General features: G+C 31.5%; 2 protein-coding genes across 2 annotated transcripts; both read left to right on the forward strand.

Annotated features, from left to right (window-relative positions):
- The first annotated feature begins 802 nt into the window (after positions 1 to 802).
- Positions 803 to 4,746, forward strand: LOC102619246 (mediator of RNA polymerase II transcription subunit 18). Its single transcript, XM_006466185.4, has 7 exons — positions 803 to 929; positions 1,160 to 1,226; positions 1,988 to 2,073; positions 2,551 to 2,650; positions 2,950 to 3,007; positions 3,684 to 4,040; positions 4,193 to 4,746. The coding sequence occupies exons 3-7, from the start codon at positions 2,038 to 2,040 to the stop codon at positions 4,293 to 4,295; spliced, it is 654 nt and encodes a 217-aa protein (XP_006466248.2). The 5' UTR covers positions 803 to 929; positions 1,160 to 1,226; positions 1,988 to 2,037; the 3' UTR covers positions 4,296 to 4,746.
- Positions 4,747 to 4,893: 147 nt separating this feature from the next.
- LOC102618945 (haloacid dehalogenase-like hydrolase domain-containing protein At4g39970) lies at positions 4,894 to 8,115 on the forward strand. The gene is made up of 11 exons (XM_006466183.4): positions 4,894 to 5,527; positions 5,613 to 5,706; positions 6,072 to 6,116; positions 6,212 to 6,262; positions 6,539 to 6,613; positions 6,703 to 6,736; positions 7,044 to 7,099; positions 7,210 to 7,269; positions 7,515 to 7,574; positions 7,663 to 7,709; positions 7,803 to 8,115. The coding sequence occupies exons 1-11, from the start codon at positions 5,142 to 5,144 to the stop codon at positions 7,849 to 7,851; spliced, it is 957 nt and encodes a 318-aa protein (XP_006466246.2). The 5' UTR covers positions 4,894 to 5,141; the 3' UTR covers positions 7,852 to 8,115.
- The last annotated feature ends 8,716 nt before the right edge of the window (positions 8,116 to 16,831 follow it).

Raw genomic sequence — 16,831 nt, forward strand, 5'->3', positions numbered from 1 at the left:
TAGTTTTGTTTGTCAAACTACAATTCTAAAGTATTTTAGCAAATACTTGTAACTACTATAGAATTTTATTTTACAATTATTTTTTTCACAATGTCAAATAAGCCTGAGCATTTCCTAACTTTTCTCTTGTCACTAGGGTCTTTGATCATCTATCTATGATTCTTACTATTTTTAAGCAATTGTAGGGACAAAATTTTATTCTCACTCTATTGGTCCCTATTGCGGAGTTTACTAAATTCAAGTTAAAAAGTTAATGTAAAAGTAAGATTTGCTTCTACAAGGACAAATTTAGAGATTTTGTTACGTAAAATGAACAATTAATTACTAAGTAGATTGTTTTTGACTAATCAAACTACACAATTGTACTCTAAAGACAAACATGATGCATACCATTATTGTTGTTAAAATTTATGAAGAACCTAAATGATAAAAATTAAAAGGTAAATTTTAATTCTTTCCAACCTATACTGAAAATCCCGAATTTTCATTTATTCTCTACCATTATGAAAATATCAATTTATCTTATTTCTTGTTCAAAAAATAATGGTAAATAAGAGATGCATTGATGAAGATTTTTCTTTATCTTCTTAATGGTAAATGAGGATAAATCTGTATTTCAAAACTTTAAGAGATTAAAGATCGTCATTTTAGCTAGAGTAAATTGAAATTTACCTGAAGTTAAAATAAGGTTCAAGTTAAAAGGAGGACCTCATTGATTGATTGTGCACAATGGTGAATTATTTAAATTGACGTCAACATTAGGGACTTGGATATAAATTATACCTCAAGATTTGCAGATTTAGCCTCACAAAACAGCGTTTTGAAAAAACAGCACGCATTGCGCTGTTGAGCGTTGAGCTTTTTGAGTGCAAGAGAGAGAGTGTTCTGCTCCAATTTTCTGAACTGTTAATCAAACAAAACCCGCGAAGGTAATCACCTAAACAGAGCTCTACGCCATCATTGATATGTCCATCAATCCCTAATTGGGCGCTGTCTTGTTTAATTAACGGTCTTTGGAAATGATTCCTTTCCTTCGCTTGTTCCTCTGCAAGAAGTTTCTGTTTTAGGGCTTCTGATAGTTTCATTATATTTATTCTCATCAATTTTACTTGGATGGTATTTCATGTTTTAAATTTTTGTTTGATTTGATTGAAAGCAGGGTTTTTGCTTTTGAGTTCGGGGATCAGCTTTAAGGGATTCATTCGTCGGGCTTCTCTGGCAAACAGGTAAGTATCTGAACTAGTAGTTAACTCATATTGTCATCGGAGCGGTGCTTTTATTTTAGTTTTATCCAAACACGCTTTTACTGTGCTTTTAAATTTTTGGTCTTAAAATTAATGAATTTAAAGTATATTGTGGGGCTGCTAGATTTGTCTCCCAATTTTAGGTGCTGTTGAAAAATTGGTTATGGTTTCTTAGTTTGTACATTGATTCTTGCTGTTCGTGAAGCATTTGGCTTGTCAACACCACAATATAGTTGGATTTTTTGTTTCTCGGTATTTCAAGAAGATGAATCATACTTCTTCTCAAGCTTAAACTTCTGTGAAAGTCCTTTCTATGCTTATTGATTCTTTCATTATGTTTTCCGGTCAAATGTTTTTGTTGGATAAATTATTGAAGAGTTTATTAATGCAGATTCCTATTCATCATGGCAGCCCATTCTAAGTCTGTATTTGTATTTTTTAACTGCTTAGGTGTATGGGAGCAATTTGAGTTTTTCTCTTTTTTAAATTTGGATTGGCTGATTTCAATTAATTTGTGTATGGAATTATTTTGATCTTTGATGAGTCAAGATATGGTGAGGAGTGTGATCTCTTTTGTCCATTTACTTTGACAACCAATTCAGAATGTGTCCGGGAAAAACCCTCTTATATTTATTCATTTGATATATTTTGCATTATTCTGGTAATTTTTTTCTTGATAAAATTTAGTTGTTTCAATTAGTGTTACCATTCTAAAGTAGAAAACTTTGAATTGTGTTTAACAGTTCAGATGCTATGTGTATTGAATGTTTGAGATTAACTAAAGCTGATTTTGATGGAGTGCGTTGTTCAAGGAATTATAGAGACACAGGTAACTTATGTAAATATATATTTCTTAAGTTTGTAAAAGTTTTACTCTTGTTTTAATGATTTTGTAGTCTTGAAATATCTGTATACAGTTGCACCACAGTGAAGATTAGTGTTAATTCTAGTGAAGAATTCGCACATCATTTTATTTGCCTTGAGGTTGAATGAGATACATGCGGTACATTTTGAGTTGTTGGCCAGTGAGTTTGACAATTATGAGCATGGTAGACGATAAAGATGCTGAATATTGAATTAAAATTTAGAAATAATATTCTATACCAAGGCAGTTTTTAACTATTTACATCAACATGTGTGTACTAGTTGATTCAATTGGCAAAACCTCTTGGTTGGTACAAGAGATTTAGAATTCGAATCCTGCACGTACTAGGGTTGGGGAGGGTTAGTTTAAATCATAAAAGGAAATAGAACAAAATGAAATAAAAAATATATATTCACACTGATATGAGCTTTTGTCTTGCAGCATGTTGAGGCTCTTGAGATTCTTCTTCAAGGAATTTGTGGTGTTCACAGAGATCGCTTGAGGGTTCATGAAATATGCTTAAAAAATAACCCCAACCTTGGTAAGTATTTAAATTTTCTTAAAGACAACCTCTTTGCAAAGTATGTTTACAATGCTACAACTCACAACAATAGAATGAAGCTGAAATTTGCCCCTTCTGTTGACATATTAAGAGGGCTTTTAGCACTATCTTTATTGCTTGATGCAATTTTTAGCTCAAATTATTATGACTTCTACAAGGTCAAGAGATCCTTATGCGGCTCAATTTACTTGTAACTTCGAAGAAATAAAATGTTTATATTTGTCTATTTGGTGGCTTATTTCTTGCTTATCATGAGGATTATGTGCTTCATTTTTCAGGAAATGTTGCTTCTGAGGTTAGACTCTTATGTGATCTTGAGCTGCCCGAACCCACATGGTATACTAAGATGATTATATGCTATGTGTTATTTGATTTAGTTATTTATTTTTTTGTATATGTATGTGTGTATGTGTCTGTGTTTTGTGCGTATGAAATTTATTACAGTAAACCTCTCTATAGTCATATTGTTGGGACCAAATTAATTTTATTACTTTGAGGAAGTTATAACTTAATAGCGATGTAGTTACAAAAATTATTACTTTGGCTTAGTTATCCTTATTACAAGTGGTGTGCAGCTAAAGTATGCACTATTTTAATAATAAGTTAATGAGGCATGTCAAATCTAATATACTATAGACATTGATAAAAGAAATAGACATAGTTTCCAAAAATAGCATATATAACTATATATTGTTAGGAACATGCGAAGTCATCTTAAAGATCTCTAAATGTTTGCGTTCTTCTGAATGTTTTTCTCTCATTGTCTAAGTGTACTATATGGAGGCTAGTTTTTTTTTAATGTAATATCATATATATATATATATATATATTGCAATATACAGATAATTATTGCTTTGTAGAGGCAAATTCCTTAAGACGGGATCTCGAAAAATTATAACTCATTACAGTATGGAGATTATTCTTATTTATAACTGGCCCGAAATTTTATGACTACTTAGAGGTTATTCCTATATAGAGTATCATTATAGAGAGATTTTATTGTATGTTGTAGGACTGTTAAACATCTTGGAGGTGCAATGAGGGGTGCTGGTGCAGAGCAAATTTCTGTTCTCGTTAGGTCTATGGTGGAAAGCAAAGTAAGCAAGAACGCACTTAGACTGTTCAACGCACTTGGCTACAAGTTGGATCATGAGTTGCTGAGAGTAGGATTTGCCTTCCATTTTCAAAGGGGTGCTCAGATTACTGTAACTGTGTCATCTGTAAATAAAATGCTGAAGCTACATGCAACAGATGAGGCTGTGCCAGTAACACCTGGAATACAGTTGGTTGAAGTGACAGCACCTGCATCATCTGAAAATTACACTGAAGTGGCTTCTGCTGTTTCATCATTCTGCGAATATCTTGCACCGTAAGAACTTTTCTTCTCCTTTAGAGGCATATTTACAATTGTCTGATTAATTATGAGTTGTCCCATCTTGTTTTCAGTGGGAAAAAATGTGCTGGTATGATCAATTTTAAGTTACGCAGCATATTTACATGCTTGTTGGTTTTGTTTGGCAGGCTTCTACATTTGTCAAAACCAGGTGTTTCAACAGGGGTTGTTCCTACTGCTGCTGCAGCTGCTGTATCTCTTATGTCAGATGGTGGAGGCACAACTTTGTAACCACTTTAGTCTTTCTGATAATACGTGATCTTTCATTAACTTGAATGAGATATGAAGTAACCTATGGAAGAGACATGGCCATGGCCTTTACCTTTCAAAGCAAATTTTCCTGCAGATTTTCCTCGCACACAACCAGAATAAAAACAGTGGGCTTAGCCTGGAGTATATAAACTTTAGGCACAATGGCTTGAGGGAGTGGATATTTCTTGGGAAATTCATATGGTTCCCAAAGAGAAATGAAAAAGGGGTGGTTGTGGGATGAGAGGATACATTTTTTATGACTGTAATTCGGGGTTGTAGAATTCTAATCGGAGATAATATTTGGTTCTTAATAGAGTAGGCGGGGTTTTTTATTTTATATTTATCCACTTAAAATGATGTGTAAGCGTCATTATAAACCACTCGTTTACGTTGCTCGACATTTGCAATCTAATGCATGATTGCAGTCTAATGACCTCAGACTCAGAGAATGCGCCATGTTCAAGTTTTTGTCTATTTCGATAGCATTCTAATCCACTTTATTAAAACTACTAACACTTGCAATACCCAATGGAGGAGAAGCTAAATTTTGTAGTTGTATCTTTTGACGAACCCATCATATGGGATTGGCTTTTATCGAAAGCAGAAAAATAGTAAAAATAGAAATGAAAAACCAAGCATACGGAAAAAATGGTCCTAGGCCAACAGAAAAGGAATTTATGCTCTGCTGATGTAGCCGGTCGTTATATCCGTTAATTACAATAAACTGCCTAGAACCACACGAATTTTTAACCCGCCACATCTGACATCACTCAAAGCTAGCAAGAAAGAAATAGAATCCACATAAAAAATTTTACAAACAAATTCATGGCTTCTACGGTGATCCTCTCTCAAACAGCAACTCTTTCTTCTTCTTCTACTACTACTACTGCCAAATTTTCTTCTTTAACTCATAATCCTATCTTTCACACCAATGCTCTCCGTTTTAAAAGTAACAAGAAACCACTGTCCTTATCTTTAACCAGAAAAGCACTTCGCGTGTCGGCTTCTTCACAGTCTCTTCAGGCCCTCATATTTGACTGCGATGGTGTGATTATTGAATCCGAGCACTTGCACCGCCAAGCTTACAATGATGCTTTCTCTCACTTCAATGTCCGCTGCGACCCTTCTTCTCAGCAGTCTCTCAATTGGGACCCCGAGTTTTATGACGTGCTCCAGAATCAAATTGGGGGCGGTAAACCCAAAATGAGATGGTCTTGTTCCCGAGAAACTGCTACTACTTCAAATTTTTTGTTAAGTTTTTGAGCTTTTTGTTGATTGGTTTTTGGGAATTTTAAGGTACTTTAAAGAGCACGGGTGGCCATCTTCCACCATATTCGAGAATCCCCCAGTAACCGATGATGACCAAGCCAAGTTGATTGATCTAATTCAGGTTCAATCTTTTCATTATTTTCAAAAAAAAGGGGAAAATGCAGTGATATTAGTTAACTTTCGCTTAGCTGTTCTGTTGAGTTAACATAGGAAATGAAACGGGTGGTGAATTTGTTTTAGAAGTTAGGGAGACCAAAAGCTCACCAAACTTGGAAGATAATAAATAATTGGGTCTATTTCAGTTACAATCTGAAATTTTTGTTTCTGAAAAACTTACGAAAATGCCATGATATCCGAGATTGTCTTTTGGTTCTTACCCTATGTGTTCTTACTTTTGGCAATAATTGATGCTGAATTTTTATTGCTGTGGAGTGATTTGTATGCACATCAAAACTTTATTGTAACTACGCCTGTATGGTTTTATAGGACTGGAAAACTGAACGGTACCAACAAATTATCAAATCTGGAACTGTAAGTAGACTTTCACACTTGCAGTGACTTGCTTGTTCTTTCTAATTTTGTTATGTCTTCATTGAGTAAGGACTGGCCGGTGTCATTCTGAACAGGTGGAGCCTAGGCCAGGAGTTCTGAGATTGATGGATGAAGCCAAGGCTGCTGTAAGAAAAAAATTACTGTTACTATTAGTCGGTCATTAATATGATGGTACAATAAAATTGCTCGTTACTCATGCATCTCTGTGTCCACAATTGAATTTTAATATTCTGAATCTGTCAATTAGTTTGACTAGATTTTATATCCATCTCTTTTCAATATGACTTCTTTCATTGGAAATGAATATTGGTAATTTACTAGCTTTTATTTTGTTTGCAGAAAGAGATTTAATTGTTTTTGCTTATTGTAGTGATTTTTTTTGTCCTACTTTGCTGTTGCAGGGGAAAAAAGTAGCTGTTTGCTCTGCAGCAACCAAAAGTTCAGTTATACTTTGTCTCGAAAACCTCATAGGAATGGTAAGTTCTTTTATGCCACTGCATGCATTCAGAAATACTTTTCTCTTGAACAATCTTTTTATTTATTAACTAAATATTCCTCCTTGTAGGAGCGGTTTGAAGGTCTCGACTGCTTCCTTGCAGGTTTGTGATGAATTTTGTTTTGTAAGATCACCTTCTATTATGATTTTACATGTCTAATTCATTTACTTACAATACAAATGATTTGTCCATATAATTTACTGGTTTCCTTCAGAGTTCAGACTGCCAATCTTATGTTCTGATGACAAATGGCACATTGATGCCTAACAGAGTGTGTGTGTGTGCGCACCAAGGTCGCTGATGCCTGTTTCATTTATTATGCTTTATCTAATTTTATTCATTATATTGTCTCTTCCACTAATTAAAATTGATACTTCAATTTTTATTTTATTCGCTTCTCTACTTGCAGGTGATGATGTAAAGCAAAAGAAGCCTGATCCATCAATTTATGTGACTGCTGCTAAGGTAGTTTTTACAATGACATGCACTGAAGCTTGATTATGCAAACAATAAAAATATGAAATACCATTTAGTATTTATTATGAACCGATCAGGAAATTTTTTATTCCCTGCAGAGGCTAGGTATATCGGAGAAGGACTGTTTGGTGGTAGAGGACAGTGTCATAGGGTTACAAGTAAGTCTTCTGTTTCTTATGAGTAATTAGCCATGGAGGTCCACTTTTCGATTTAGTGTACGTCTTGCAGCGTATCATTTTGATTTTTGAAATCAATGATTTATACGCAATCAACTGAATGATCAGTCCTAACTTCACATTTTGGCCTACATTTTACCTCGTGTCAGTTTATTTGGTATTGCATGTTAAAACAAGTTCACTAACCATGTTCAAACTGTAAAGCAAAAGTTAATTTATCTTTGCAGGCAGCAACCAGAGCTGGGATGGCATGTGTGATCACTTACACGTCTTCAACAGCAGAGCAAGTGAGGATAATCGATCCTTGTTCAACTTAAACTAACAGACAGAAGGTTGCCTCCTGAGATAACCAGGTTTATGATTTATTTGATTCAGGATTTTAAAGATGCTATCGCTATCTACCCCGATTTAAGCAACGTAAGGTACAGTGGGTGAATAATTTGCTAGTGGCTCATCTCAATTTTAGTTAATTTGTCCATAGATATCTATTAATATGCTTCTCATCATCTTTGCAGGTTGAAGGACTTGGAGTTATTGCTTCAAAATGTTGTTGCTGCCAGTTAGGAAATTCCAGACCTCCTTAGAATCATTGATAAGAGCTTGTGTGGCTTTCGAAGGTATCATAGTGTTTTAGCATTGATTTTTGTGAAATTTATTTATACTTTTTGCCGAATTAAAAAAGAAAAGAAGAAAATGAAACCATATCTCTATATTCTTTGAAAGCAATTAATTGTCAAGTGCAAGTGCCAGAACTCGACGAATGTCAAATGATTTAACTGTAAGGTGTTCTAATATTGATCCTTGTCAGAATGTCAGTTCTGTCTGTCACTCCTCCAAGTCATTTTGATGGATTCAATTGCACCTATTTCGTATTTGCTTTTTCTGTTGTGAAAAGTACTAATTTCCCATCTTTACCTATGAAACCAGCAAAGGGGAATCATTTTGTAATGAAATTTAACACAATAAGACATTTTATAAACATGAAATATTATATATTGTCTAAATGCCGTAAAGATTAGACAAAATATTAAAGAGCATTTTAGTTACACACACACAGAGCACAACTATTGAACAAAATTTAAGAAATCGGAATCAGTAAAAACCATATTTGGGTAAAACCCAAGCATCCGCATCGCCCCAAATTCTGTATAGGTTCCGGAAGCGAGTCCTGCCAAATAAACCTGCAACAACTCAATTTACCAAATAATTAAATTTGTCAGCTCCAGTTTTCACCTTTCTATAAACATGAGAGCAACAAAACGTCATGCCATGAATTAATTGCAGACAGTTGTGCCACCTAGTACGAAATTGCCAAGATGGCATAAAATTGGAATTAGTTGTACAAGAAACTTTAGCATCTGAGTCACTTGCTAGCCAAACTAAATTCCTACCCTGTGAGAAGTCAATTCAATGGCAAGAATGATAGCAAGTATATATTTCGGCAAGAGATTAGTTTTGAATTAGTTTTGAATATCCCAAGCCTTAGGCTTTGCAAACGTCCCTTGAAAGTACCATTATAACCTCAAAATATTAGGATTTCTTTAGCTGTACCATCCGTATTGATCTTGATCCATGGAAATAGTGTTAGCCTAAAAGGCTATACATAATGTAATTTTGATGATAACAAACATGTGTCTTAAGTAAAAATAATAAATATTGTATTTCACATTTTCACTAGTTTTTGAAGGATAATATTTATGCAAGTGATCAAGTGAAATCAAGATTGAAGACACTCAACGGACAATGGCGAAATCAAGAATAAAGTTTAGAGCTCAACGGATAAATTATTGCGACAAATTCTTGTAAAGCCGGTATGATTTAATTGATGCATGATTTAGTATTTGAGAAGCTCAAGAGATTAATTTAATTAAATATTTTTATAAACTAAAAGGTTTTATTTTTATAAAGTAAAGTATTTTGTGGATTTAAGTAATTTAGAATTAAATGCTAAGATTTGAAATCTTTGATTTTAAATAAGTATTAAATTTCAGAGTTGGACGTTTTTATAAATATTTTAAATGTTTTGGGCCATACTATAATTTCTAAATATTTTGGACTAAAGTGAAAATTTTTGAGAACTTTGAAAAGTTTTGAGCACTTTGAAAATTTTGGGTATTATGTTAAAAAGGACCTTTGTGCGAAATAATAAAATATTTGGGGCCATATCATAATTTCAGAAAGTTTGGGAAAGACAATTATTTTTTGGAAGTTCTGAAATTGGACTTATTTGAAAAAATTTATGACTTTTTGGGCCATAATATAATTATAGAAAGTTTTTGGCCAAAGTATAATTTTAATGAACAGTATTACTGTAGCAAATTCAAAAATAACGGTAATATTATTATTCCTGAGCGGCTAGCCGGATAATCAAGCGACTAACCGCTTGAGCGCTGGAATTTACCTATAACGGCTAGTTTTTAAGCTTTCACTATAAAAACTCAACTCAAACTTCATTTTAAGTAGTAATGCACGTAAATATAAGATCATACAACATATATTGAGCTTCCAAAATACAAATCATCATTGATTGAATCATTGTTGAGCTATTAGTTGCATATCCACTCTTAAAGAGAGTTTTTGTTGTAATTTTCATTTCTTATCAAATTGTGAGTGTGTAAGTGTGGGAAACACTTGGGGTGAAGAGATTGGGGAGATAATCTCTTGGTTGTAAAGGTTCATTGACACCTTGGAAGTCAATTGTAAAAACTTGAAGCCTTGGGAGGTTTAGACATTGAAATCCTCGAGCTCGGTTGACTTGGAGGCGTGGACGTAGGCGGGGATTGCTGAATCACGTAAAAATCAGCGTGTTTGTTTTTCTCTTCCCTTGCTCTTTTATCTTTACGCTTGCTTGAATTTATTGTGCAAATCGTATTGCATTAATTTTAAAAACCCAATTCACCCCCCCCCCTCTTGGGTTGCGTTATTTGCATTTCAAATAGAGCACCTGATTAACATCCCATTTAAATTAGAATACAACTTTAATAATTTTAATAGCAATAAATAAAATTACAACTATAATATTTATTGAAAATAGATTTATATTATGATTGTCCCCATCAAAGACTCCTACATGGGACTTCAAGTGTTGAAAACAATGTAAAATAGTTACATTATCAATATAATTAAAAACATCCTTTTAAATGTACCGAAATAAGAGATCATTTAATTTGTTCTTAAAATATTTTAATAATAACAAAAATAATCACATAATGCAGCGCAAAGATCAAACATGAATAAAAGATCAATTAGAGTAATTAAAAATTAAATTTAGCTAGACTTACAATTTAAAGATTAATATTGAAAGACGAAATAATTGAAGGAAAATGCTTTTAATTCATAGGAACTGGGATGAAAGTCATGCATTGACGCCCACACACTGCTCTAATCAGCGACTCCACTACTGTGGTAACAAGCAAACAAAAAATGCGTCTTTAATTCAAAGCACTAAAAAGAGATAAAAAAATTAAAAAAGCAAATGAATCTCTTTTTTTTAATCTTTTTTTTTTAATTTTAATTCTTATTTTCATTTATCTTTATTTAAATTTCATAAGATTATAATAATTAATCAAATTATTCAGAATTAGATATTTAACCTAAGGGCAACGAGGAATGTTTAAACTAAGGGCAACATAGAATCTTTCAAAGTTAAATAGAGCACCTATTCCAGCTGGCTACTTTCTTTAAATAATAAATAAATTATATTTTTTATAATAATAATAATAAAAAATTCAAAAGCGAGACGTGCCCCAGCCGGTCCTATGCTGGTTCTGTTTATACAGCAAGTGGCTTGAAATGATACACTTGAGTTGTGATTAAGGAATGAGAATATTGTCAGAGCATAACTTATTACAAACCTTTCGTATAATAATAATTAAAGGTTTCTCATATATAAAACTCATTTCTCAAGCGCATTAAACTAATAAACAGGATCCATGCACATTTATAAATTAGGGCCAAAAGAGTCATCACGATATCAATATTGTAATTAAACATAAATTATATAAATGAAACATAACATGTAAATTTAACATAAAACCTATAAATCACCAATAACTGTAAAAATAAAACATAAAATAAGTAAATGAAACCTAGGACTTGTAAAAAGATGGTAGAATATGTAAAATAACATAGAAATAGTAAATTGGTGTATTATTAGTAAACAAAATAAAAAGATTATGAATGTAATATAAAACTTGTAAATTAACATTAAGTGTAAATTAAAACATAAATTATGTAAAAGAAATATAAGACTTATAAATAGAAAAACAAATAAGTTTAACAAAGGAGTGGTAAATTGATGTATTGTTGATAAACAAAATAAAATCTTGCAAATATAATATAAAGCAGGTAAATCAACATTAAATGTAAAATAAAACATTATTTCAGTAAATGAAACACGAGACTTGTAAATGGAATATAAAATAAGTAAATTAACATAGGAGGATAAATTGATATACTATTGGTAAATAAAACAAAAACTTACAAATTTAACATAAAATTTGTAAATCAATATTGAGGGTAAAATAAAAAATAAATTATGTAAATGAAATATAAGATTTGTAAATTAAAGGTAAAACAAGTAAATTAACACATGAGTAATAAATTAGTATATTATTGGTAAATAAAATAAAAACTTACAAATGTAACATTCAGTATAAAAAAAAACATAAATTATGTAAAATGAAACGCGGGACTTGTAGATAGAAGATAAAATAAGTAAATTGATACAAGAATGGTAAATTGTTGTATTACTGCTAAACAAAATAAAAACTTACAAATGTAACATAAAACTTGTAAATCAATATTAAGTATAAAATAAAATATAAATTATGAAACATAAAATTTGTCAATAGAAGGTAAAACAAGTAATTTAACACAGTAATAGTAAATTGGTATGTTATTGATAAACAAAATAAAAACTTACAAATATAACGTAAAATTTATAAATCAACATTAAATGTAAAATAAAACTTATATTACGTAAATGAGGCGAAAGATTTATATATGGAAGATAAAACAAGTGAATTAACGTAGGAGTGGTAAATTAGTTTATTTTTGGTAAACAAAACAAAAATTACAAATGTAATATAAAACTTATAAATCAATTTTAAGTGTAAAATAAAAAATAAATTATGTAAATGGAATATAAAACATAATTAATATAAGAGTTATTGAAAAGAAACTTATAAATGTAAAATAAAAGCTCATTATAAGGATAATTACCTTAAACATTTATTGATTTTATTTATAAATTGAGTAATGATAATTTTGGGTTTATATAATATATGTGATAATATAAGTGAAATTTTATTAAGATAAACTTATTCTCAAAATTGAGTTTTGGAAAACGGTTCTTTTCATATTTTTCAAACTGTTTGTAAGATAAATTGACATTACTTCCTTCTAAACCTCAAAGGCTACCCAAAATTATGTTTAGATACAAGTAAGAAGTAAAGTTTAAAACTACATGAAATATGCATAAGACTGATAATTATACCTAATTTTATTACAACATATTGTATGTCTAATAATACAAAATATATTTTATTTGCTCAATTAATTTATGTAGTAAACAAATAATAATATGATAGAAAATGAAAAAAAAGTTATAAATATTCTAGTACGAATACAAAATTTATAATCAAACTAGTTCAATAAAACTTATTCCAATTTGTTTGAATACAATTTTTTTTTCAACTGACCAATAATTTTTTTTGTTAATTAAATTAAATGAATAAATTATTTTTTCTTTATAAATTTTATGTTGTTTTTATATGTATTTATTTTATTTATAATTTTAAAACAATAATTTACCTCTCCTATATTAATTTATTATTTTACCTCCTATTTATAATTAAGCAAATGTTATGTTAAATTTCATGTAACATACACACCTCACAACAACCACACAAATTATGTGGGCCATAATTGACGTGGTTGTTGTGGAATTATAACTATTACTTTAACCCTCATTTGTTTTGCAAGTCTCATATGTACGGTTGATAGATAAATGTAACTTACAGATCCACTGTAGCCAACACCTATTGCCTGCATTTGCACGGTTTTTCTCTCTCCTCAGGACACGTTTGCTGCTTCCCATTGGGTGTGTACGTTACAGATTCTGTAACGTAGATTGGTCCCGGTTTCCAATTTAATGTTACTGAACTTTTTGTCGAGTTGTTTCCTTTGATTTTGGAAAGGGTTAATTTTGTCCTGCCCCCAAATGTTTCAACATTTTTCACCACGCACTCATATGTTTCGAAAATACTCACTCCACACCCAATTCCGTTAATTTGACCGTTATGTTTAACGGAGCTATTTGAAATTTAAGTAAATGTCCGAAATACCCCTTATCTTGAATTAGAGAAAAATAAAATGAGATAAAATATTAATTTAATAATTAATGTTTACATTAAAAAATTTTATTTAAAGGTAATTAATAATAATTCCATCAATTAAATTATCAAATAAATTTAATTTATCATCATCAAATAATTTTTAGGATATGAATTTCTAAATTTGTCCTTTGACCGTTAGGATAAACGGTCAAAATAACAGAATTGGGTGTGGAGTGAGTATTTTCGAAACATATGGGTGTGTGGCGAAAAATATTGAAACATTTGGGGGCAGGACAAAATTAACCCTTTTGGAAATAAATGCAGAAAGTCAAAGGGACACAAGTTGACAACTTGACACGCCTATAAATTCCTATCAATAAATTAGGACCTGTCTACCTTACAGATTCTGTAACATACGCACCTAATGCATACACCTGTCCTGCATATGGAGAAAAAAGGGTTATTTCCACTCAGCCCCCAAATGTTTTGACATTTACCACCGCGCACCTAAATATTTCGACAATGCTCACTCCACACCCAATTCCGTTAATTTGACCGTTATGTTTAACGGAACTATTTGAAATTTAAGTAAATATCCGCAATACCCCTTATCTTAAATTAAAGAAGAATAAAATGAGATAAAATACTAATTTAATAATTAATATTTACATTAAAAAATTATTTAAAGGTAATTAATAATAATCATATCAATTAAATTATCAAATAAATTTAATTTATCATCATCAAATAATATTTAGGGCGTGAACTTTCAAATTTACCCTTTGACCGTTAGAATAAACAGTCAAAATAACAGATTTGAGTGTGGAGTAAACTTTATTGAAACATTTGAGATGCGGTGGAAAATATTGAAACATTTGGGGACAAGACTGAATTAACCCGAGAAAAAGCATGCAATTGTTTTTGTTTGGTAGCTAGCTAACCAATCAGGAGCTGGCTAAGTGAGATCTGTATGTTACAGAATACGTAACTTAGCCAGCTCCCAATAAATTAAGGGTGCGTTTGGGATTGAGGTTGGGCAGCTGTAGCTTTTAAGCTATGTTGATATGATTTTTCACTTGTATAATATAAAATTTATTATATCTTTAATAATTTTATCAAAATTATTATTTAAAATTTATATTTATTATATATTATTAACTTTTGTTTCATAATTACAACTTTTTTTTCACAATAACTGTAACTTAAAAATTACAGCACCTCAATCTCAAACGCACCATGAGATGGACGGCCAGCTCTAACAGGACCCGGAAAATTCCATGAGTCGAAATTAATTGTAGAAAGAGACTTGACTAGCTCACAGAATCTGTACCATAGACAGGTCCTGTAGAAAGGGTTAGTTTTAGGATCCAATATATCCCTTGTGGGCCCTATATACCTCTCTATATACTTCGCGTATCTTTCTGAACGTTGGCCTACGTTAGTTACATAATCTCCCCTAAGAGAAAAAAATTAATAAAGAAATTCTGTTCAAATTGCTACAAAAGTATTTCTTGAAATGGCATCCCCTGTAGCCTCTACAGGTACGAGACCTGTAGTACATGCCGAAGATTAAGAGGTTCAGGTGAAGATGGACAGCCCATCGGCTGTATATATTCTGTAATTCTTTATACTTGCAGGGCATTTTTTTACATAAATCTTTGTTTTCAGGGTAATCAGACGGTCATTGCAAGTTTAATTTATTTACTCAGTTTGAGCGTTTTCAATTTACTTGTTCTTTATCTTTGCATTACAAGTTCAATTTATTTAGTCTGTGACATGCTGAGAATTCATCAATGTTTCAGGTACTACTCGCGCCTTGGCCTGGGCAAGTCAAGCGGAGGTCCTTTGAAATTAAATAATGATATCGCTCTAGAAATTTGTGATTCTGCAAAACTTCCCAAGGCATCCGTAAATTACCGCCAATACATAACTCTACTTAGCCCCAAATTTGGGGACATTAGCCCACTAGGTACCATCGCTGTGCTCCGAAACCTTCTCCGCCGAATCGTTCGCGTACAACAATACAACGATATTATTTGTATTCGTTGAATTTCTTTAAAATGCGCATAAAAAATTCATAGAATTACGTATTTAATTCGGAAATGTCGGCTTATGTAGATGAACCAAGTATCATTCAATTAACTCTGTACCTTGATGTGAGATCAAGAGTCATTCCAAAAAAAAATCAACCTATTTATGAACCATATATTTTATTAGAAGAAATGAAAGACATACGTGCACGAACCTCACAAAGTGACTTTTCTCAAGTGAAAATGGCAATGATTGATGAATAAGCCAAAGAATAAATTGCACGTAGCTGAGTGAGCAATATTTTCTTCCATCTTATCCGTTACAAGTTTAGAATCTTTTGATCTCGATACGTATGATGAGTAGAGGTGATAAAAATACCCGCCTAGTCCGGACCCGGATTATACCCGGGCGTTATGGGCCGAGTATTATTTGGTCCGGGTATGAAGCCGGGTCGGTCTTGGGCATCACTTCATAAATTCGGAACTCGGATTTTGTTAAAAAAATATTATAAAATATATATTATTTTAAATATTTATATTTATTTGACTCATTTATTATACATATATAAAGTTTTAAACACTTAAAGTCTATATTTTCATGTCAAATTTTATTGAAATAAATTTAAAATTTATAAAATTACCAAAAAATAAAAAATATATACATATATAATATTAAAAATATAAAATTCGGATACCCGGGTTAAAACCTGGCCCGAACCCAGACCCGAACCAGTTGCATCCGGGCAGGGTCCGGTCATTGCAATACCCAAACCCGGCCTGGGGTTTTGCCATCCCTAATGATGAGGCAGAGATGCACCGATTCAACATTTTCTTTTTTCATACGTAAATAATTTTTCTTAAAAGATAGGGTTGAGTAAACACAAATTGATTTTTAGTCTCTTATCTTCCTTATAATTTAAATTCGGATGTTTAAATAAAATCACTTAATCGGTCATCTCCTGAAACAAATCTCAATTCGACATTCAACATCTCTCATCTTATATTTGCATTGATGCTACAATATTGTCATATTATCTCAATGCTGATGCTATCATATTTGGTTGAGATAAAATTCAATGCTCAATTGAGTTTTTGTTGAGTATCGAATCAATAAATATAATTATTTTTATTTTTACCTAATAACTATTGATAAACTTAGCTTAGCAATAAATTGTT

Source organism: Citrus sinensis, chromosome 7 (genome assembly GCF_022201045.2).
Source record: "Citrus sinensis cultivar Valencia sweet orange chromosome 7, DVS_A1.0, whole genome shotgun sequence".
NCBI lineage: Eukaryota > Viridiplantae > Streptophyta > Magnoliopsida > Sapindales > Rutaceae > Citrus > Citrus sinensis.